General features: G+C 52.6%; 2 protein-coding genes across 2 annotated transcripts; one reads left to right on the forward strand and one right to left on the reverse strand.

The window, feature by feature from the left end:
• The first annotated feature begins 318 nt into the window (after window positions 1-318).
• On the forward strand, window positions 319-2,228 carry LOC125548753 (uncharacterized protein At3g28850-like). The gene has a single exon (XM_048712299.1). The coding sequence runs from the start codon at window positions 542-544 to the stop codon at window positions 1,763-1,765; it is 1,224 nt and encodes a 407-aa protein (XP_048568256.1). The 5' UTR covers window positions 319-541; the 3' UTR covers window positions 1,766-2,228.
• A 4,690-nt stretch (window positions 2,229-6,918) lies between these two features.
• On the reverse strand, window positions 6,919-7,926 carry LOC125548754 (protein LURP-one-related 8-like). The gene has a single exon (XM_048712300.1). It carries the CDS (start codon window positions 7,819-7,821, stop codon window positions 7,213-7,215), a length of 609 nt encoding a protein of 202 aa, XP_048568257.1. The 5' UTR covers window positions 7,822-7,926; the 3' UTR covers window positions 6,919-7,212.
• Window positions 7,927-23,752: the final 15,826 nt, after the last annotated feature.

The raw sequence follows: 23,752 nt of genomic DNA on the forward strand, positions 1-23,752 counted from the left end.
GAGCGAGAGACGAGAGCAAGAGAAAAGGATGACGAACTAGGGATGTTTTGTAATCACTGATTGGGAGCCATGTGTAGGTGGAGATGGAAAGCGATGAAAGAGAAGAATCAAGTGGCTCAAATCCATCCAAAAGGGCAAATCAGACGGCTATCTAAGCGGTTGATCCTTGCACAACCAGCTAACGCCTAGCAGTCTTCCTTAAAAAATGATGATATTTTTGGTCTTGTCATATGGTTATCATATGGTCTTCTCCTAAACACCATTTTTCCATGATAAAGAATTACCAGAATAACAATACTACATTTTATCAAATAAATAAATAAATAATACTACATTTATCCAAAAATAATAAGTTGCCGATTTATTGGCCTAATTAAACACCAACCAATTCCCATCGAGCGCACGCTATTCGCCAGTTCACTTGCCTTTTTTCACATCAACAAAAAAAAAAAGAGCTCCACGTCCATAAATAGGCGCACGTGATCGTCCTTCTGCAGGTGTCCGGCGGCTCTCACATCTGAAGTCCGGCCAGGGGCCAGCAATGGGATGCTCCAGCTCGACGCTTGCGCGCGGCGGCGTAGACATGTCGGCGCTGCCGGCGCCGGCGCGGCCAGAGAGGCGGCATAGCCTTCCTTCACGCGCCGCCTCGGCGCTGGGCTCCCACGGCCTCTGCCGCGGCCGGCACGACGGCCTGCACCCCTACACGAGGTTGCCGCTCGAAGAGACGGTAAAGGGCGAAGCCGAATACGGAGCACCGTCAGCGGAGGCGAAGGCCGCTTCCTTTAGTGGGGATGCGGCGGCGTGGCCTGCGGAGGGCCGCGCGCCGGTCAAGCTATCGCCGGCCGGAATTCTTGAGGGCGCAGCATCGGCAACGTCGAGCACAGCGCATTGGACCGCATCAGCGACTTCGAGCACGCCGCAATTTTCAGCTTCGCCGAGTTGGTTCCGTGGAGAATCATCGTCGCCGCCACCGCCGGTGCAGTTTGTGGCGCCTGACTTTGACCCGGCGATCCTGTCCCTGTTCCGCGAGGCCTTGGTAGGACAGTCACCGTCTCACCCGGCGGTTCTCTTCCCAGAGAATGAGGCCACGACCCCGCGGGAGACGGCCGCCTTGGACGAGGCGGTGCCGCCGGCCGCCCGGGACATGCCGGAGGTGACCGGCTTGGTTCGCGCGCGAGTCGACGAGTTCCACAAGAAGCTGGAGGAGATGAAGGAAGCTGAGGCCCAGAGCGCCACCCGCGACGCCACGGACGAGGTGGCGGCGCCTCCTCCGAGGAAGGCGGTGGTAGTGTACTTCACCAGCATCCGCGGCGTGCGCAAGACGTTCGCGGACGGCGCGGCCGTGCGCGCCATCCTGTTCTCCTACCGCGTGCGCGTGGACGAGCGCGACGTGTCCATGCACGCCGCCTTCAAGGACGAGCTCCGCAACCTCGTCAGCCTCGCCGCGGGGGGCGGGCACGTGCTCCCCCGCGTTTTCGTCTTGGGCGATGGCGAGCAGCAGCAAGACCTTGGGGGCGCCGACGAGGTGAGCGCGCTGCACGAGAGCGGCGAGCTCGCTCACGCGCTGGCCGGGTGCGAGACGGTGGCGGCGCTCCTCCCCCCGTGCGTCGGGTGCGGTGACTTGCGGTTCCTGCCCTGCGACAGGTGCTTCGGCAGCTGCAAGCTCTTCGCCGGCGACGAGGGTGGGTGCGTGGGTGACATGTTCGAGGAGTGCACGCACTGCAACGAGAACGGGCTCATCAGGTGCCCGGTCTGCTGCCTCTGACGGCCACAGCTAAGAGTTTCATGTGCCAGATTAGTGTCAGACTGAGAGACTCGCTACGTTCTCGTAGGCTACAATTGGCCTCACTTTACCGTGCTGCCAGAGAAGCTGCCTTTTGGTTTTCTCCTGGTCAGCAATATCTTAGTTTGTTCGTGGATGGATGTGTTCTTGGAATCGCAGTTATCCCGGACCTTTCTATGCTCCAGGCGCCCGGTCCCGGAAGAGGGCTCTCGTGACTCCAAGTCATGGCCCATTGTTTCACTTGTTGTTTGCTTGGTGTAATCCGGGCTGTGTTGTTGTAATGCAACATCTTGTATCCTGCCTATTTTCTTTCCTTCTTTCCTTTCGTGTGGTGTTGTATTTGTCTGCAAGGACGTCATTAATTTGACGCCAGGCCGCAGGCCTTCTTTCTAAAAAAGAAATTATCCTGGATCTTAGAAGTCTAGGCATTTTTCTGTCTGTTTGATGTTTGCCAGCTTGGTGATTAGTTTGATTTGCTCCTATATTTTGGGAAGCAAAAATCATTTGGGAGATGGTTGTTTTCATACTAGTATCAAGTCATTTGTGAGTAAATACATTTTAGTAGCTCAATTAAATGTTGACAGAGGACAAACCAGTTGGTACTACCCAGGAAAAGAAGGGAAGCCCTGCTAGCTTTATCCTGATTCGTACTTTCCTTCCCGGTCTAAAATGATTATTCTAAGTTGTTAGTTTATCTTCCTCTCTTATGAACAAAATGTTTTTTCACAACGGAAGTAATGGAATGCACAAATTACTGAAGCCGCGGAGATTCTTATAGTAGATACCATGGAGAAACCTTTAATCGCAATGGACTTTGTGAACAGCTTCAGAGGAACTGCGCAAGATATGCCCATTTTTTGAATTTATGACCATTTTCCTTAAACCACAAACATCTTTTTCAAAATTGTAAATTTATGTTGAATTCAAGAACTCTTTTGGATTCATGTTTTTTTCATAAAAAGTTGAACCTTTTTAATTCATACAATTATTTGAATTTTGAAACATTCTTTTAAATAAGAAACCAGCCTGGGTAAAGAAAAAAGGGTGTACAAATTTGGGGGGGGGGGGGGGGGGGGGCTGGCTTACTGAGAGGCTCATGTTCATGAATTCACAAATATATTGACCATTTCTAAAAGATTAACATTTTTTAAATTTTGACTGAACATTATTTAACTTTTGATGAAATATTATTGTATATTTATAACAAAATTGGAATTTTATATGTAAATCTTAGAATTTTGATGAACATTTTTTTATTTGATGAAAAAAATTCAATGAATATTGTTTACAAATTTATGAACAAATTTTGCATTCGAGAATTTTTTTTGAGTCCAGTGACCAATTTTTAATATGACGACCATTTACAAATATAATGAACAATTTGTTATTCGATGAACAAATTTTTAATTCAAGAACATTTTTTGAATTCACTAGACATTTTCTAGTATGACGATTACTTTTTATAAAATCCATGAACAATTTTTAATACGTGGAACATTTTTTTATTTCGATGAACAGATTTTGAATTTGATTTTCATATTTCAAATTCAAGAACATTTTTAGCGCAATGATTTTTTTTTTGCATATGATGACCATTTTCAGAAAATTCATGAACATTTTAAAATATGATGAAGTTTTTTTGATTTCGGTGAACAAAAATGGAATTTCAAAAAATGTTAAAGATTTAAAAACTATTTGAACTCATAAAGTTCATGAATTATCTGAATTTCAAAAAAAATAAAGATTCTAAAATGTTTGCGGTTTGAAAGAAATGTTCTAGATTTCAGAAAATGCACGTGAATGTGGGGAAAATGAAAAAATTGAAAAATTGAAAAAGAAAAAAGAAAAAGGAAAACTAAAAGAGAAAGGAAAAAACTAAAAAAAGAGAGGAGGAAAAGCCAAAGGAAAAAATGTTTAGTAAGGTTGCAAAGCCTTCCAAAAACCGTAAAGCCCAAAATGACCGCAGCGGAAGTAGGGGGTGCGCGCGCGGTCGTTACCAAACGACCCACGTGCCAAAAAGGATACGCCCTTAGGGGTTGTTTGGATGGATAGAATATACAAAACGCAATCTGTACAAATTAGAAAAACCGTCTAATCGAATAAAATCTTGTTTGGCTGTTCCAACTAATCCATGGATATAAAAAAACGTGGTTCTCAGAAACCCAGAATTTCAAGTTTATGGAAAAACAAGAATTAGTAGTTTTCCTATAAACCCGTTTTGTAAATACTGGATCCTAACGGACTCAGGCCATCCCGTTCTTTTCTGGCAGCCTGCTCCTTCCTCATCTCATGGGATCTCACCGGAGAGATACATATCCAAAACAAGAAACAAGAGAAGCCAGCGTTAACTTCTCTTACTCCAAACGTGTTTGCTCATAAACTGATTAGTCAAAAACAAACTAGTAAAACTGATTTTACATAAAATCAGCTAAAAACCTATTTTCTATAAACTCATGGCTAATCATCACTATCCAAACAACCAGTTAGCGAGGGGTTGAATCCTATTTGGCGTGTTAAGCGCCAAATATAGTGGTAGTGGGAGAACAACCCCCCCCCCCTCGCTTTGCCAGTCTCAGTGGGCTGTCGCCATTCCTGGCACCCCTCGATGGTTCCCTCCGGTTTTCTGGGCTACATTTTGGTCATTTTTTTCACTCGGTTTTCTTCTGGTTTTTTTTTCAGTTTTCGTTCCTTCTTTTTGTTTGCCTTCTCTTTTTCATTTTTTTCTTGAATTTTAAAATGTTAAAAGAAAGAAATAAGTAGTGTGAACATTTTTATAAATTTCCATTTTTAAAAAATTTGTGAACATTTGCGAAAGTTTTAAATTTTGTGTTCATTCTTTCGAAATAGAATTTACTTAAAATTTGGTGAAATTTTTTTAATAGAAAAATAATATATGAAAAGAAAATCAATGGAATGAACAGAAAGAAAAATCATGAGCCCCTAGGTAGCACTCGCGTCTAAAATGAATCGGCTCAAGTGAGCGCATATTAGTGTGTTTTCCGGCAGTTAATTGCAATGAGCGACCTATAAGATTTTTCCCTCCGACATGACAATGAAGATGAGTCATGGATGAAGAATAGTCCTCTCAGCTGGCTTGCCCAGTTTACTATGTTGGCCTATTGGCTATCTGACCTACGGAAGAAAGAATGGTCATGAAATTGAAAAAAAGATACCTGTGAATTTGAATTATTATTTTTTTGCAGGGTAAAACCAATTTGAATTTGAAATTAGCAGAACTACTGATACAATTCAACAGAGCAAATCATTGGTTACTAACCCTGTCAGCTGTTTTCTTTTAAATTTAAAATAATTTCGAAATTTTAAACTTGCAGAACTACTGAGATAGTTCAAATAATATTGAATGGTCAGGGCAGTGTAGCGGAACCAGAGGAAATACAATACTTGGAAGTGGTGATGAAAGAACGAGCGGTGGTTCCGAACATAAAAAGGTAGCACATTTCTTCGAGGATAGAGCAATTTGGAGTATCAAGCAAGCAGAACCAATTTTCTCAATAATACCTTAGTAAACAGAGCAGATCTCAAAATCATGATTTACAAGAAAAAAGCCAAGTCACAACTCTCAAGTTATGGGCGAAATTAGCAAAACAACATGCTTACGTGTGACCAGCAAGGAAGCAACTTGAGACGGCTCAGAAGTGCCAATAAATAAATTTGTGTTCAGGAGTGCTGGAGCAAACAAACAAAGTTTCAAGGGATAATTAGATCCATGCCCTTAGTTGGGTGCTCTGTTTTACCCCTTTCAAAACGAACTTAGGTGTTGTAATACCCTTCTATCGCCATTCCGCCCGGTTAAGACATTTGAGTGGACAACACATAGTGCATGGAATTCGAACCGAAGCGCAGCAAAAAATAAAACTAAATCAACAAGTAACAGTCGGAACAATCCTGCGATGAACTAAATTAACATGACTGGGGCGTGTGTGTGTGTGTGTGTTTTGTGAATGTTCGTTAGGAAGGGTGGCACATGCGAACGATTGGATGGCAGTTTTAGTTATGATGAAATGGTAAAGGATGACATTTTCTTCAGAAGACATGGCACTCTCATTCCTAGAAGCCAACTTTCGTTCAGAAACTGTCATCGTTTTTATCTTTTCTCATAACTAAAACCATCATCAAACATGGTTCACTTGTCATCCCTCTCTCAAACGTCAGCTAGGTAACATTACCGTAAAAGAAGCACGCTGCACTTCACGGAAACTGAACTTTGAAGTTAAGCAGCTGCTCGGCCGTGTAGACGGTGGGCCGTCCAGTTGGTCGGAGGGGCGCGAGGCATGTGGATGATTTGCTTGCTAAAGCCCACAATAAGCGGTACAAAGCTCGAATACTTTTGTTCACTAATAATAGTACTCCATAAGATATTTTTGTTCACTATATTTCCATGCTCATACGGTTTCAGCCGTGCTTCGTGAATAAACAGCGATTGTTGCCGAACCCGAACCGCAGAGTCGCGTACAGGAGAAGGACAGACCACTCACACCCACAGCACATGACTCACGGGCAAAAATTCCGTGAGCCACACCAGCATCGTAAGAACACAAACACCACAAGAAACCAAGACGGATCCTCCTTCGCAAGTTCTGCACGGCGCAGGCAGACGGATAGCCTCCATTAATTCAGAGCCGACCGCACACGTATCGTCCAGAGCCCCCAGCTGGACTGACGCGCCAGGTACCCAAAAAGTGGCCTCCTCTCCTCTCGTTCCCAACAGAATTTCGGACCCCAGGTGTGCACGCCTCTTCCCTTCCCTTCCCTTCTCCAGGGCGGCAAATGGTCACAGGACGAGGACGTGTCGCGGTCCTGCCAGCGCCAGTCCACACCACATGGAATGGAAACGCAGCCGGGAAATGTTTCCGAAAATATGATTCCATGTTTCCACGGAGCACGGAAAGCGGCAGAAGCGACGAGAAACGGCGTCCCTGTCTAGATCTCTCTGGCTATCTCGGAGATCGTTTTGCTCGAGAATCAAAGATGCCGGAAACTCGCGGGCCACGTAATGCGAATCGTGTGATCTCGGCGAAATACGTATGAAAAAGATGGCGAAAAAGATCGACATAGCGCTCTGTACAAGACAACAAGATGTATGTTATCTCCAGACTCGGAGGCTGAGGACCGTATACAGAAGAACTGTTTATATTATTTCACTCTCTGGATTGAAGGAATATGTACACAGCGACAGACCAAAAAGACATCATTTGGCCATACTATAGTAGTATGTATGTACGTATATGCGATTGATTTGGAGGGCATCATCGAACAGATCGGCTTGCTCTCATGCCCACACCCACAGATCGATCGACACGGTCTCAATTCCAACCCCAAACTGAGCGCAAGGGGCAAAAAAAAGCTATAAGCTTGGCTATACTGAGACGTACTCCGATGAACAAACAAATTATAATTAACTATATAATCTATGTGGACCAGCTCCTGAGGAGCGACGGCCTCGCGAACATCTGCTCCAGCGCCACCACCACTGCCATGGCGAGCGGCACGCCCACGCCGGGCTGCACCGCCAGGCGGAACACGTCCGTGCCGACCACCTCCTTGGGCCTGATCTCCGCCACCGCGCGCCGCTCGCCGTCGTACACCACGCAGCTCCGCCGCGCGTACGACCCCTCCACCTCGTAAGACGGCCCAGCGCCGGTGCCCGCGCACGCCGTCACGTGCGCCAACGTCTTGCCGCGGCCGCTCCGCCTGACGGTGTACACGGGCCTCCGCGTCTCCTCGCCGGAGAAGACGAGCCACTGCTCGCCCTGCAGGGTGAACCGCTTGCGGCGGACGGTGAAGGCGGGGCGGCCGGCCGCGTCCATGAGGACGACCTCGTCGCCGCTCTCGGAGGCGTAGCTGTCGACGCGGTAGGCAAGGTTGCCCTCGGCGTCGAACACCGTGAACCCCTTGCAGTCGAACAGCAGGGACTTGCGCCACACCGTCAGCGTCGTCGGCCCGTCCACCGCGGAGCTGGCCGGCGCCTCGTCGACGGCGCCCGGCGCGGCCACCATGTTGGGGTGAACCCTCGCCATGTAGGGTATGGAGCAATTGAGAGCGGACAGGCGGTAGCTGAGTAGTCTGAGCTAATTGAGCTTGGTCGCCCTGTTGGTTGGCTCTGAGGTCGGGTCCGTGGTAGGCGGTGGTTATATACAAGTCTCGCTGGCTCTATGATGGACCGGCCGGAGAAACTGTCCACCGGCAGAAAAAGCAAAGGCATGTTGCTCTGACGTGCGTGGGGACACAAGTGACATGGGCTGCTGCTTAACGACCTCTTCCTCAATTAATAACAAATCCTATCATCGATTGTTTGCTACTACTATAAAAACCAATAACAAACTCGGCCGCTCATGATGCAAAGACCCAAGTTACCCTCAGGAACTTGAGGACTTGAGTTTAAGGGAAACTAGTATAGGATCTCACGAAAGCTAGCTTCTGCTTCGGTACAATCCTTCTAAACATATCAAAGGAGATAGAAACTTATGACCTCTTTGTTTAGACAGAACCACACTAACCAACTAGGACATCTTAACATGCCAATTTAGTTTTTTTTTTCTTTATTTTTTTCTTCGTCAATTCACACAAGCCCGTGGTTTTGCTGGGTTGGCATATTGTCAAACTGGTCTTTTCCCGTATTTCATTTATTTCTGTTTGTGTTTGTTTATCTTCATTTTTCTTGTTTTCAAAAAATATTTGAATTTTTTAAAAACAATTCAAAATTTCAGAAAACATGTTTAATGTTTTCTAATTTTGCTCATAAAATACAATTGTTCACATTTTCAAAAAATTCTACAGAGATTTCAAAAAATGCTATGTCTTCCAAAGTTGCTCAAAATGTCAAAACACAAACAATTTTGAAAGAGGCAGACATTTTTCAGAAATTTATGTACAATTTTTCAGAATGCAAATATTTTGTATTTTAAAAAAATTAAAAGGGAGGTTTTTCAAAAAATTGAACAAATTTATAGAAGCACGAGTATTTTTGAAAAATAAAAAATAAAAGGAAAAAATGAAAATAAACAAAAAATAAAGATTTAAAATAAAAATAAATAGTGAGAAAATGTTCTTGGATTCAGGAAAAAATGTTACGAATTTGTAAAAAAATCTTAAATTTGAAAATGTTCACGGATTTAAAAACAGGAAAAGTAAATGAAAATAATAAAGAGAAAGGGAAAATAAAACAGCAGCAAACCGGCCGAACAAAACCTTGAAAAAAAATCAAGGCGCTGCCTTTTTTATTGTGACGTGCACGAAGAAACAAAGGTGGTACTAGCAGTTAGCATATCAAGCGAGCTGTCCTAGACGGTTACCGACACATCATGCATATGAAAATGGGTACAAGTTTATTACTCTTTATACGTATAGTGTGGAGATTATACCAAAGCAGGGCTCTTTCTTCCATCGACGACTCCAAATCAAGCCCGTTTGATCGTAGATATCCAGAGAATCACGGGTCTATGCACCAACTTTCACAAAAACTCTGCTGTGCTGCCCATCTGATGCTCCAACGTTGACTTGGATCATGTTCTCAGTGGCATACCGGTGTCCAAAGCCACCTTCCCAATGAAATATCTGGGACTCCCACTCTTGGTCTGGCAGCTCAAGTCTATTGATTTTCAATACCTTGAGGACAAGGCGGTCGGCAAACTTGTCACTTGGGACGGACAAAACAACACCATCATCGGGCGCACGACACTTGTCAAATCAGTCATTGCCTCCCAGGCAGTGTATGCCATCACGCCCCTCATCGTGCCATCGCGCTCTCTTCACAACATCAACAAATTGGAGAGGGCCTTTCTCTGGTTTGGTTCAGATAAGACGACCGGTGCCAAATGTAAAGTGAATTGAAAGGTGGTCTGTCGCCCCAAGGGGTATGGAGGCCTTTGGGTTCTAGACACTGACAAGTTTGCTCGGGCCTTAAGTCTTAGATGGCCTTGGTATGAATGGAAGGCGCCGAACAAGCTTTGGGTGGGGTTTGGGAACCCCTGTACGAAGGACGATATAGACTTCTTCTATGCCTCAACGACCATCATTTTGGGCAACGGAGCCAAAACATCTTTTTAGGACTCCTCATGGCTTCTTGGGCGGAAACTGAAGGACATTGCTCATTTAATATATGATGCCTCCACGCGTAAGAATTGGAAAATGCATGAAGCCCTCGATGGAAATGCTTGGATTCTTAAGATCAGCCACAACATTGTCGTTTCCGTTGCCCACATCCGTCAATTCTTCACGTTATGGATGTGGGTGCATGATCTATACCTGGACACACAAGCTGACGATGACATTGTCTAGAAACATGCCAATAACGGGATCTACGTACTCGGTGGCCACTGCATACAAGGCACAGTTCCTCGGCTTGACGCTCTCGCCTATGGACTTCATGATCTGGAAGGCTTTGGCCCCTCTCAAGATCAAATTCTTTGCTTGGTTGGCTATCCAAGACCGGATTTGGACTGCCGACAGATTAGAGCGGCGCAGATGGGAAAACTGTGGACTTTGCCCGCCCTACAGGACTGAAGGTGAGACGGGCGCGCACCTCTTCTTCAAATGCCGCTACACTATTCGGCTATGAAACTCGGTCATCCTTGAATTCGGTCTTGCTCACATGGACACCTTTTTTGGGCACTTGGATGGATCCGTTTTGAAATGGTGAGACAAGCGAACCAGCTTGCAAAATCCAGATCGACGAGCCTTGGCCTCCCTTACAATGTTGGTTTCTTGGACTATCTGGAACAAGCGTAACGCTCGGGTCTTCCGTCGCAAGAGTGCACCACGCCCGGTCCTCCTTCGGACTATCATCGACGACGCCAATCTTTGGGTTCTCGCGGGTGCTAAAAAACTGGGGTCCATTATTGTACGCGAGTAGTTGCCATGCCGTGTGTGTAGTCACTTGTAACACCCTAAAACTCTTCTCTTTTAGAATGAGGCAAATCTTTTGCCTCTGTTTCGGAAAAAAAAGATATTCAGAGAAACAGCGCAACGTTTTGTTCACGTACGCGTGCCGCACCGGGCAGATTAAACTGGTCCATCATAGTAACTGTACCAGTTTCTAGGTTATTTATCTAGCCTGCTACTGCTAGCGAGTACGCACGAAACGTCGACGCGTTACCCGGCCGATCTGGACACAAACTATTCACTACTACTGAGTATATCCATGCACACGCACAGCACTACCACTATGAACGCAGATCCCTAATCCGACACGCGGCAGGAGGCGAGGCTTCGGGCGGGCTAGCAATAGCACCCCTGCAAGAAGCAGCGGCTAGCTCTAGTGCGTGTCAGATATGGATCCATCGAGTCATCTGGGTATGGCGGCGAAAACCAATTCCACGCCAATTAACATTCCGTTCCATCGGCACAACGCAAGCGCCAACGACACGCTGATTGGCCCGTTATAATCAACAGGCGGAACCAAAACGAAGCAGCGGCGCGTGCTGCTGATGTTATCTTCCAGGATTAACTATTAACTTGCTCTGCTTAATTTAGCCAGTCACGATCAGGCCTACTACCGTGACGAGGTTGATAGCCAGCTTGTGGGCTGGCACGTACCGTGCAGTTCTTCATTTGGCAGCACTCGAGGTGTCGTTGATCATTGCAGCTGAGGGAAAATGCAGAGCTTGTGGCTGGCCCGTAGCCATCTGTGAGCTGCTGATTGGCCGCCTAGGTGTCAAAACTAGCTAGACTATTTTAGACGAGTATAAGACTACTAGGGGCACCTGTACGTACATACGTGTGAATAATTTAACCGGTCGTTAGATATTTGTCATTTGGGTAACTACTGTATTGTCGGAAGCCAGCTCACGTACGCAGACCATGTCGGATGCAGCAGGTGGAGTTTTTTTTATTTGAGAGAGAGACAGGTGGAGTTGAGGAGTTTTATATTTGAGAGAGAGACAGGTGGCCTCGTCGTCGACGGGAACGTCTCCTCCCACTGAAAGCGTATCGCCGGAAATCCTGAAATAAATCCAGGAATAATGCGAGCACCAGGATTTGAACCCTGGTGGGTTGGGGATACCACTGTCCACCTAACCAACTCAACCACAGGTTGATTCGCGGTGGAGTTGAGGAGTTGGCTCTACGGTTCCATCATTTGATTAAGTGTGTATATAGTTTAACCAGTCATTAGATGATTGTCACTAGAGTATAGAGTATCTCTATTCCTAATGGAGCAGTTGGTACTCTCCACCGGTCAATTTTCGTCCCACTACTTTCATCCGGGTTTTTTTCGTAGGTTAATCTTGGTAGATTTTTTTTCGTTCCGTCCACCAACTCCCCTCCGTTGGTTTTACGATCGCGACAGATCCGGTGGACTCCCTCTGTCAATCCCTCGCTAGCCCTACCTCGTCTCCCATCTCCAGGGGCAGCCGTCTGCATCTCGTTCCCCTCTCCCTCCGACATGGCCGCCCCCATCCATCGCCCACCCCCGCCGCCGCTGCCCTCACCCTCTCCCTGCCCAGGCCCCACATCAAGCAGCGGCCATGGCGTTCCCGGCCGCCGCGGTGCGTGATTCCCACCTCTACCTCTGCCTCGCCGTGGATGGGAAGGAGATCGGAATCCTCCATGGACGGACGCACTGATGGGGGTCTCGTCTGACGACGGAGGCGGATCACCAGGAGAAGTTGCCGTGAGACGACACCGACGGTCGGCTCCTTCTCCACAACAACACAACACCGACCGTGGGGACTCCCGTTCTTCCACCCTGACGGCCTCTCCTCCGGCGCCCCTGTTCTTCTTCCACTCCGGCACGATGATAAGCCACCGGCTCCCTCCTCTACTCCACTCTACTTGCAATATCTTTCAAGTTTCTATATCACCTAAAAAAGGCCGGTCTGAACCAGAGAAACACGTTTCAGTTCTGTAGGCTTTCAGTTTTTAAAGCTTCTCAACAAGTGCTAAATTAGCCCTGCTCTTGTCTATATCAGCTATTCCTACAAGGGTTCTTGACTTCTTGTATGTGCCAAATTTTGTGAAAAAAAACTGTTCTTGGCACATCAATGTGTTTGCAGCTATTTACTTGATGAGACAAGGATGCGAAAGTGTTTGCAACTTGTCATGACATCAAAGCCTCTGTTGTACATGTGTCAAGGATGAGATTCACATGATAATTTGTTTTGTTTGGACCTTATGCTGTACTGTATACAACTGAATTACTTTTTATGTTTTATGATTTAGTCAGTAGCCAATCAATGTTAGTGATAATATGTATCTTGTGATTCTTTCTTCGTGTGCCGGTCATGGTTCCCTGATGCGGTTTAGATTTTGTGATTCCCTGACGAGGTTCCCTCACACACGCAGGTGCACGACAGAGCCGGCTGCGTGTGGTGTGTCGGAGTAAATAGCCATGGGTAGCCTAGCCGGCTTCCCCTGGCCCTTCTGAAAAAATTACGAGCCCGTCCGGCTCTCGGGAATCCAAGACGTGGGGCCGCCTTCCCCTCGCTGGCTGTCACCCAGGCCAGCTCGAAGAAGGCGGCCCGACTTTTCCCCTCATGAAGAAAACCATGGGAGGTGGACTCGAAGAAGCCGGCTCCAAGAAGCCGGCCGTGAGAAGGCCGACTCCAAGAAGCCGGCTCCCGTAGAGCGGTCGAGACCGTACCCTCAAAGTTTGCATCCACCTAGCGGCGATGAAACGGGGCGTGGCTACAGTAAAGCCTGTCACCCCCGAATCCCGGAGCACGCCTGGCACAGTGCGCCGTACGAAGTGGCCATGACCCGTCCGGCGCGACACTGTTGCCATGTTGACCCTGATGTCATCCACGACGGGCTACCAGTACGGCCCACGGGGGGTGGGCTCCTTCGGGCAGAGAGACACCCAAAGGCGGCCTGGCCTCCCCCAGTCGGCCCGAAGGCGGCTTGGCCTCCCCCAGTCGGCCCGAGATGGAGCCGGCTCCCCGCAGCCAGCTCACTTCCCCTCTCGAAGAAGACGCCCCATTAAGGAGACAAGACGCGGTGAGGCAACAGTAATCGCTCACCGGACGGCAGCACTGTAGCCACGCCTACCTCGACGAAGCCCTCGTCATCAGGATGAGGCAACAGTCACCAGCTATCGACAAGACCCTTGGCAGTGGGGCCTGTCTGTTGCCAAGGAGTTGGTAGCCGGCGGGACCCACCAGCCGGCGGGCCCCAGCGGTCGGCGCAGAAGCCGGCGAGCGCGGTCACAGACAGCTGGGCCCCGTGCCCAGTCGGATTACCATTGTACCCCCGGGGGGTAGGCCTATATAAACCCCCCGGGGCACCCATGCAAAGGGTTGGACCCCCTGCTAGTTCTAGACACCCCGCAAGGAGAAGAAGCAGGCTAGCCGTGCCTTTCTTCCTCCTCACACCAAAACCGCTCGAGGAGCATTGTGTACCTACTTGTTCATCTAGTGATCATGCGGAGACCCCGCAGAGCAGCAGTAGGGGTGTTATCTCCACGGAGAGCCCCGAAGCTGGGTAAGATTCCCCGGCGTGCATGTCTTCGCCTTATCCCGTTTCCAGGCACCGGCGATGTCTTACTGGCTCCCACAATGATAAGCCACCCGTTGGCATATGTCGCACCTACCACCCGACATTTGGCGCCCACCTTGGGGCCAGGTGCACCGTCGTCCGGAGACCTGTTCTGGACGGGAACCCTCTCCCTTCCCAGCGAGCGTAGCCAGCACGGCACGCCTGATGGCGCTTGCCACGACGCGCTGCAAGGCGTCACCAGCATCTGCACGGCGAGTAGCCTCGCCGATCTCCTCGACGAAACCCTCATCTCTGACGAGCTCGCCTCCGATGCGGGCACCGACCACCTCGCCAACCTTCTCGGCCGGCTCCATGTCTCCAGCGAGCCCGCTGCGGACCTGGAGTCGGTTGGCTCCACCGACCCGATGCCTGTCGACCCCGACACGGCCTCCTACCACACCTTCCCCACCAACGTCACGATCTACAACGACCCGCTTCCTCGAGCCGACGGCTGCGATGCTTTCGCCACCGAAGTGATGGTTGTCGGCCACGGCGGCCCGGCCGACGAGAGCGCCCACGACGCCTCGCACGCGGCGGCCCACGACTTGTCCACTCCCCTCCCGGCTAATGCCGACGACGAAGCACTGGAGGCACGCCGCCTCGCCCTCCTCGCAGAGGGCCGGAGGCTGGCTTCCGTAAGACGCCTCACTGAGGCCTATCAGCGCGAAGCTGACCGCGTCGCCTTCGGCACGCCGGCCCCAGGCGGGCTAAGCCGGGAAGGCCTTGTCAAGCAACGCGGCGCCGTCATCGCCGACACGCTGGGAGTCGACCGCCCGGTCTATGCCACTCCGCTCGAGAACTTGCGTGCCGCCCAGGCGGCCGTAGACGAGCTGGACGGCCTGGAGGACGAAGACCTCCCCCACATGACCCGGCGCATCCAGCAATTGATTGACGCAGCCGCGCAGCGACACGAAGCCGACGCCCGCGCGGAAAGCCCTCCCCCGCGCCGAGAACACGGTGCGACCTCCCGGACGCCGACTACGAGCAACACCTGCGCGCGACGCGAGAAGGAGCCGGCTGCCAGCCGCAGCCGGACCCGGATCTCCATCGAGCGAGACGCGGACGGTCATCCCCGAGCCATGGAATGGCGGGGCGACCCGCCTCCGCCTCCGCCCCGTGGAGAGAGATATCCCGCCCCGCCGCCAGTGGCGCACCCGACTCTTAGCGGCCGGCTAGGCCGCCGTGAAGGAGTCGGCGAGAACGACGCCCGCCATCGGATCGACCGCCTGGCGCGATCCCTGGCGTTGGAAGAAGAAGATGATGTCGGCCCGCCTTGTTTCGGCCCCCGCATCCGCGACGAGCCCTTTCCCAAAGGGTTCTCGCTCCCAAGAGACACGCCCAAGTACAACGGCTCCGTGAAGCCGGAAGATTGGTTGATCGACTACTCCACGGCGGTTAGCATAGCCAACGGCAACCGGCGCGTTGCCGTGAAGTACGTGCCCCTCATGCTGCAAGGCACGGCGCAGACCTGGCTCAACAGCCTCAAGCCGCGCAGCATCAACAGCTGGCTAGATTTCACAGAAGCCTTCATCCGCAACTTCACCAGCACCTACAAGCGGGCTCCCAAGCCCAGACAGCTCTCCTTGTGCGTACAAGGCCCCGCCGAGTCCACTCGCGATTACCTCACGCGTTGGGCCGAGCTCCGCAATTCTTGCGAGGGGGTGCATGAGGTGCAAGCCATAGAATACTTCACGACCGGATGCCGAGAAGGCACCCTCCTCAAGCACAAGCTCCTCTACGACGAGCCGACTACCCTTGACGAGCTTCTGGACATAGCGGACAAGTACGCTACCGCCGACTCCTCGATGAAGACCGAGCTTCGGGTAGACGCATCCGGGAAAGTACTTAACCCGGCGCCCAAGACACCGGCTGGTGATTCCGGCCGACGCCCCCACCCGAACGACCACAAGCGCAAGGGCCCCGCGCCGCCTCCCGTCAGTCGGCAGGTGGCCACAGTCGAAGACGCGCCGCCTGAAGAGCGACCGGCGCCCAAGAAGCCCAAGGGCGGCAGGCCGGCTTAGCAGCCCGCCTTCTCCTACGAGCAAACTCTCGACGCCCCGTGCAAGTTCCACAGCGGCGCGAAGCCATCCAACCACACAACCCGGAAGTGCCATTGGCTCACCGAATCTCTAAAGGCGAGGGGCTCGTGCCGCCTGCCGGCCCGCCACCTCCGGCCCCGCCGCCTCCAGCCGCTCGGCCCGCAGTCGGAGCCGTGCACGAGGAATTCCCCGACGAGCAAGCAACCTACATCGTCTTTACAAGCCAGCCCGAAGACCGGCGCAGCAAACGCCGAGAGCACCAGGAAGTCAGCGTGGTCACCGCCAACCCTGCCGGACACATGCATTGGTCAGAAAAGCCCATCAGCTGGAGCCGGGCCGACCATCCGGAGGTGATGCCGTCTCCCGGCTCTTATGCTTTGGTCCTGGAAGCCACCCTTGCAATGGACAGACGCGCCGCCCGCTTCTCCCGTGTGTTGATAGACGGCGGGAGCAGCATCAACATCCTGTACCGTGACACCCTAGAGAAGCTAAACGTCAAGACGAAGCAGCTCATGCCTACTCGGACAGTGTTTCATGGCATCGTACCCGGCTTATCATGCGCCCCCATTGGCAAGATCAAGATTGATGTACTTTTTGGGGACAAGGAGCATTTCCGCTGGGAAGCGATCTGGTTTGAAGTGGTGGACCTGGAGAGCCCTTACCATGCGTTGCTTGGCCGACCTGCCTTGGCCAAATTCATGGCAGTTCCCCACTATGCATACCTCAAGATGAAAATACCAAGAACCAAAGGCGTCATCACTGTAGCCGGTGATTACGAGAAGTCCTCCGAGTGCGCAGCAGCCAGCAGCCGGCTGGCCAAGTCCCTTGTGATTGCCGAAGAAAAGAAGATGTTGGACCGAGTCGTGGCCATAGCCGGCAAGCAGTCGGCCATGTCCCCCGACCCCAAGGAGCATGACGCTCAAGGATCTTTCCAGCCGGCCAAGGAGACGAAGAAGATACCTCTTGACCCCGAGCATCCAGAGAGGTTTGCCGTCATCGGGGCAAACCTGAACAGCAAATAAGAAGGCGAGCTCGTCGATTTCCTCCGTGAGAATCGGGACATCTTCGCATGGTCCCCCAAGGACATGCCGGGTGTTCCGAGGAAATTCGCCGAGCACAAACTACACGTTCGAGAAGACGCAAAGCCAGTCAAACAACCCCTTCACCGACTGTCGGAGGAGAAACGCAGAATTGTAGGGGAGGAGATAGCCCGACTCTTGGCGGCCGGCTTCATCATGGAAGTTTTCTTTCCAGAGTGGCTCGCCAACCCGGTCCTCGTACTGAAGAAGAATAACAAGTGGCGCATGTGTATAGACTACACGAGCCTCAACAAGGCCTGCCCCAAAGATCCCTTTGCTCTGCCAAGGATTGACCAAGTGATAGACTCCACAGCCGGATGCGAGCTGTTGAGTTTCTTGGATGCTTACTCCGGATATCACCAGATAAAGCTGGATCCGGACGACCGCCTGAAGACCGCCTTCATCACGCCATTCGGAGCCTTCTGCTACCTGACTATGACATTCGGCTTGAGAAATGCCGGTGCCACTTTTCAGCGTTGCATGCAGAAGTGCCTCCTCAAGCAGCTCGGCAGGAACGCTCACGTTTACGTGGACGACATCGTGGTGAAGACGGAGAAGCGCGGCACCTTGCTGGGAGACCTCAAGGAAACGTTTGAGAACCTACGCCGGTTCCAAATCAAGCTTAACCCCGAGAAATGCGTGTTCGGAGTGCCAGCCGGCCAGCTCCTAGGCTTCCTGGTCTCCGAACGCGGCATCGAATGCAACCCGGTGAAGATCAAGGCCATCGAGAGAATGGCGATCCCCACCAAGCTTCGAGACATTCAGAAGTTCACCGGGTGCTTGGCCTCCTTGAACCGCTTCATCAGCCGGCTCGGAGAGAAAGCTCTCCCCCTCTACCGCCTCATGAAGAAGAGCACTCACTTTGAGTGGAACGACCAGGCCGACCAAGCTTTCCACGAGCTGAAGAAGATGCTAGCCACACCGCCCGTTCTGGCGGCGCTGACCGAGAAAGAGCCCATGCTCCTCTACATCGCCGCAACCAGTCGGGTGGTCAGCACCGTCATCGTAGTCCAACGCCCAGAAGAAGGCCGAGCCCAGCCGGTCCAGAGGCCTGTGTATTATTTGAGCGAGGTGCTATCCGCCTCAAAGCAGAACTACCCGCACTACCAGAAGATGTGTTACGGCGTGTACTTCACTGCCAAGAAGCTGAAGCCCTACTTTCAAGAGCATCCCATCACGGTCGTATGCACCGCCCCGCTGGCCGAGATCATAGGCAGCCGGGACGCATCCGGCCGGGTGGCGAAATGGGCCATCGAGCTGGCCCCTTACACGATCTTCTACCAGCCCCGCACCGCCATCAAGTCCCAAGCGCTGGCCGACTTCCTCGTCGACTGGGCCGAGACCCAGTACCTGCCGCCGGCTCCCCACTCCACCCATTGGCGCATGCACTTCGACGGGTCCAAGATGCGCACCGGCTTGGGAGCCGGCGTCGTCCTTACCTCTCCGAAAGGCGACAAGCTCAGATACACGCTACAGATCCACTTTGCCGCCTCCAACAATGTGGCCGAGTACGAGGCGCTCATACACGGGCTCTGGCTTGCCAAAGAACTTGGCATTCGCCGGATCCTATGTTATGGCGACTCGGACCTGGTGGTCCAGCAATCATCCGGCGACTGGGACGCCAAGGACGCGAATATGGCGAGCTACCGCTTCCTGGTCCAACAACTCAGCGGATACTTTGAAGGATGCGAGTTCCTCCACGTACCGCGAGCCGACAACGAGCCAGCCGATGCCCTGGCTCGAATAGGCTCCACTCGACAAGCAATTCCAACCGGCGTCGCTCTACAACGCCTCCTCAAGCCATCTATTAAGCCGTCTCCAGAGTCCAATTCCATCTTCGTGCCGCCTGACCCCGATGCGGCCGGGTCCGGCTCGAAGAACCAAGTAGGCGACCCCAAGACTCCCGTAGCCGGCCCGGCGACTTCGGCGGCCAGCTCGGGGACTTCGGCAGCCGGCTCGGGGACTGTCGCACCCGGCTCGGGGACTGCGGTAGCCGGCCCGGGGACTGCACCAGCACGACAGCCAGCGGCCGACTCCAGCACCTCACCACCCAGCCCGCCCACCCTGGTGGCAGTAGCCACATTGGCAGTAGAAGAAGTCGCGGCTCCATCATGGGCTCAGTCCATCCTCAACTTCCTAGTAAACCAAGACCTGCCGACTAACGAAACAGAAGCAAGACAAGTCCAACGTCGAGCCGGAGCCTACACAATCGTCAACAGAGAACTAGTCAAGCGCAGTGTCACTGGAATCCTCCAACGGTGCGTCGAGCAAGAGAAGGGCATTGCAATCCTCAGAGACATTCACCAAGGAGAATGCGGCCACCATGCGGCCTCAAGATCACTTGTCGCCAAAGCCTTCCACCATGGTTTATTTTGGCCGACTGCTTTGGATGACGCCAAAGAATTAGTTAAACATTGCAAGGGGTGCCAACTCTTCAGCTCCAAGCAACACATGCCGGCCTCGGAACTCAAGACCATTCCCCTCACTTGGCCCTTTGCCGTTTGGGGACTGGACATGGTGGGCCCATTCAAGACAGCGCGCGGTGGCATGACGCATTTGCTCGTCGCCGTGGACAAATTCACCAAGTGGATTGAGGCAAAGCCGATCAAGAAGCTGAATGGGCCGACTACTGTGACGTTCATTGCAGACATAACAACTCGGTACTGGTCGGCTCGGGGACTGGCCGACTGGAGTTATATTAGAAGTCCTACCCGCAGTCAAACAAGTAGTGTGCCGGCTCCCAAGCCTTCTCTTGCCAAAAGTCGCAGTTCGAAGAACCGGCTGTCCGGCTGGCAAGAGTTAAAAGCAGGAACGGACGCCCACACGAAAAACGGCTAGGGACTAACGGACTAATATAACAAAAGCCGGTTTTTTCTCCCACCGCCGACTGGCTACCAGAGTAGCCGGCCGGCCGGTTTCCATTCACTTCACTTCAATCCAAGAAAGCTCAAGTACTTGCCTCCCCAAAGAGGGAAGGCGGCAAAGGAAAAGGCATAAGGATAAAAAGCATACGCGAATGGAAACCAAACATGCACATAACAATATTTACATAAAAGACCTCCGAGAGGCCAGCATTCAACATAGTTTGGATACACCCCCAGTGGGTGGAACTGCGAAAACTTAATGAAGATTGTTCAAAAGACAACAAGCAGGAAAGATAAAGATGGCAGGTCAAGCTGGCGGAGCGACCGACGAGCCGGACTGGTTGGCGGAGATGGTCGTGCCGGCTGAAGGAGCGGCCGGCTGGCGAACTTAGGCTTGGTCACCGCCTCCCGTAGAGGGCGCGCTTCCACGCGCCTCGTTGCTGGAGGCACGGTCGGCCTGAAGTCGGCCGGTTGTTCCACCAGCCGGCTCGACGTCTTCGCCGTCCTCCTCTTCGTCATCCTCGCCCTCGTCGCTGGAGGCAATCTCCTCCGCCGAGTCCTCGCCCACCGCCGGGTTCAGCCCGAACCACTCCTCCGGCTGAGCAACACCGTCATCATCGATTTCGGGTGCGAAAACGCTGATGTCGGTGCACTCGACGATCGTCGAAGCTCGCTGGGCGATAGCCGGCCTCACCTCCTCCAGCTCCGCGTCGGCCTCCATCCGCCAAGTGCGCAGCTGGTCCAGGTTCAGCCCTGGGTACCAAGCCCGAACGAACTCCAACACCCGCCCGGCTCCAAGGCGGGCCGCCGACACCTTCCAAGCCTCAAAGCGACCGACTGCGACCTCTAGCCAGTCGGCAGTTCGGCTTGGGGTGCGAGGGATCGTCTCGCCGGGCCAGAGGGCGGCCAACACTTGCGCCCCGGCACGTTGGAGCCGGCGAAGCATCCGATGAGCCGGCTGTAACCGCGCTTGGACAGCCAAGAGCTGCTCCTCAAGCGTCCGGTTCGCATCCGGCGCGATGTTGGCCCCCGCCTGACGGCGTGCCTCGTGATGGGCCTCAATGCTTTGGGCGGCGAAGGCAGAATAGCCGGGGAAGTAGTCTGCGCCAAAAAACAAGCAGCAACTCAAGATAAGCCAAAAACCCAGGCGGCAAGGGGCAGGGGAGGGCCGAGAAAGGCGGCTTACCATCGATCAAATCCTCGATCCGGCCGAAGCCTTCATCCAGGGCTCGCCGGGTCTCAGACCAGCTCGCCGCCTCGGTCTCATACTCCGCTTTCAAGGCGGCTTCGCTATCCTGCGCCGCCTGCAGGCCGCCTTGTGGCTCTCCTCTTGGTCGGCCAGCTTCTTGGCTAGGAAATCCCGTTCCTGGACCAAGGCGGCGTACTCGGCCTCCTTGGTATGAAGGGCGGCCTTCGCTTCGCCGAGCTCCTTCCTCAAGTCGGCGTTGCCCCCTGAAGACAAAGAAAGAGAAAAATCAATAAGGAAAGAGTCGTCAAGAAAGATCCGACCCGACTGCACAACAGTCGGCCCGAATCTCGGGGACTACACCTAGTGGGTGCGCTGACGCGCCCCCACATGAGACAAACAAGATCAAGTACTTACTTCGGCTGTCGGCCAGGTCGTTGGTCCTCTGGCTCAACTCCCGAGCCTGGGAGTTGAAGGCGGCAGCACGAAGGTTGTGATATTCCTGAAAGTTCAGACAAAAAAGCAAAGTAAGGTAGCCGTCGAGAAAGATCTAACCCGACTGCGTAGCAGTCGGCCCGAATCTCGGGGACTACACCTAGTGGGTGCGCTGACGCGCCCCCACGGAAGAAATCAAGAAATCAAAAGCGGCCAAGAGTGAAGGACTTACCCGGATGGTGGCTCGCGTCGTCAGGAACTCCTGGGTGAACTGTTGCAGATGGGCGGCCTGAGCTTGCAGCCGGCTCCGGACCCCTTGAGCCGCCACATTCAGCTCGCCAGTCCCCCCGCTGGGAGTCCACTCGGACATGGCGGTGCTGGCCGCCTCCAGATCTTCGGCCGACTGGCCTGCACTCGTGACTCGGCGCAACTCCGGCGGAGCGACGCCCCCCCTGCGTGCCGGCTCGTCGCCGGCTGCACCTCGAGGCCGGCTCTGTTCTCCGGCTCACCTCCGGTCGGCCCCTCTGGCGCCACTGACGATTGGCCGCCTTGGCCCGCTCCGTTTGGCGCTGCTGGCGGCGCTCTCCTCGCGAAGGCCACGGGGTCCTCCCCCCTCTCCATCAGCGGCGGGTCTTGGACGATCTCCTCCGCCAAGGGCAATGGGGTGTCGGGGGCTACGACTCGGAAAGGAATGGTGAGCAGCGGAGGCTGGTTGCGCGAGCTTTCCGCCCCCGTATCCGCGGTAGCCGCCTCCGTCCGGGCCTTGGTTGCCGCGTCGGACTGCTCCCTCGCCGCCTGGGCGGCCGCCTTCTCCGCCGCCTCGCGCTCCTCCCGCGCTTCGCCGGCGTTCCGCTCTGTGGCCTCCCTGAGATCGGCGCGGGGGTCCACGCGGCAGGAGCTCGAAGACCCTCTAGCCGGCCCCACGACGGAGCCACCCGGACCCCGCTCAAGGGAAAGCGTGAAGGATCTAGAAGTAGATGTGTCTAGAGGGGGGTGATTAGACACTTAGTGCTAAAGTTGCAATTTTTTAATATTTTTCGGTTTAAGTGGAGTTTAGGCACAATTTCAACACACAATACATATCAAGCAAGCATGCAAAGAGTATATGAGCAGCGGAATGTAAAGCATGCAGCTTGCAAGAACGTAAAGGGAAGGGTTTGGAAAGATCAAACGCAATTGAGACACGGAAGTTTTTCCCGTGGTTAGGATAGGTGGTGCTATCCTACATCCACGTTGATGGAGACTTCAACCCACGAAGGGTAACGGTTGCGCGAGTCCACATAGGGCTCCACCCAAGGGCAACGGTTGCGCGAGTCCACGAAGGGCTCCACCCACGAAGGGTCCACGAAGAAGCAACCACCCACAAAGGGTCCACGAAGAAGCAACCTTGTCTATCCCACCATGGCCATCGCCCACGAAGGACTTGCCTCACTAGCGGTAGATCTTCACAAAGTAGGCGATCTCCTTGCCCTTACAAACGCCTTGGTTCAACTCCACAATCTTGTCGGAGGCTCCCAAGTGACACCTAGCCAATCTAGGAGACACCACTCTCCAAGAAGTAACAAGTGGTGTGTAGGTAATGAACTCCTTGCTCTTGTGCTTCAAATGATAGTCTCCCCAACACTCAACTCTCTCTCATAGGATTTGGATTTGGTGAAAAGAAGATTTGAGTGGAAAGCAACTTGGGAAGGCTAGAGATCAAGATTCATATGGTAGGAATGGAATGTCTTGATCTCAACACATGAGTAGGTGGTTCTCTCTCAGAACAAATGAGTTGGAATGATGTGTGTGTTCTGATGGCTCTCTCACTAAACGAGAAAGAGGTGGAGGGGTATATATAGCCTCCACACAAAATCCAACCGTTACACACAATTTAC

This window comes from Triticum urartu, chromosome 3, assembly GCF_003073215.2.
Source record: "Triticum urartu cultivar G1812 chromosome 3, Tu2.1, whole genome shotgun sequence".
NCBI classification, from domain to species: Eukaryota; Viridiplantae; Streptophyta; class Magnoliopsida; order Poales; family Poaceae; genus Triticum; species Triticum urartu.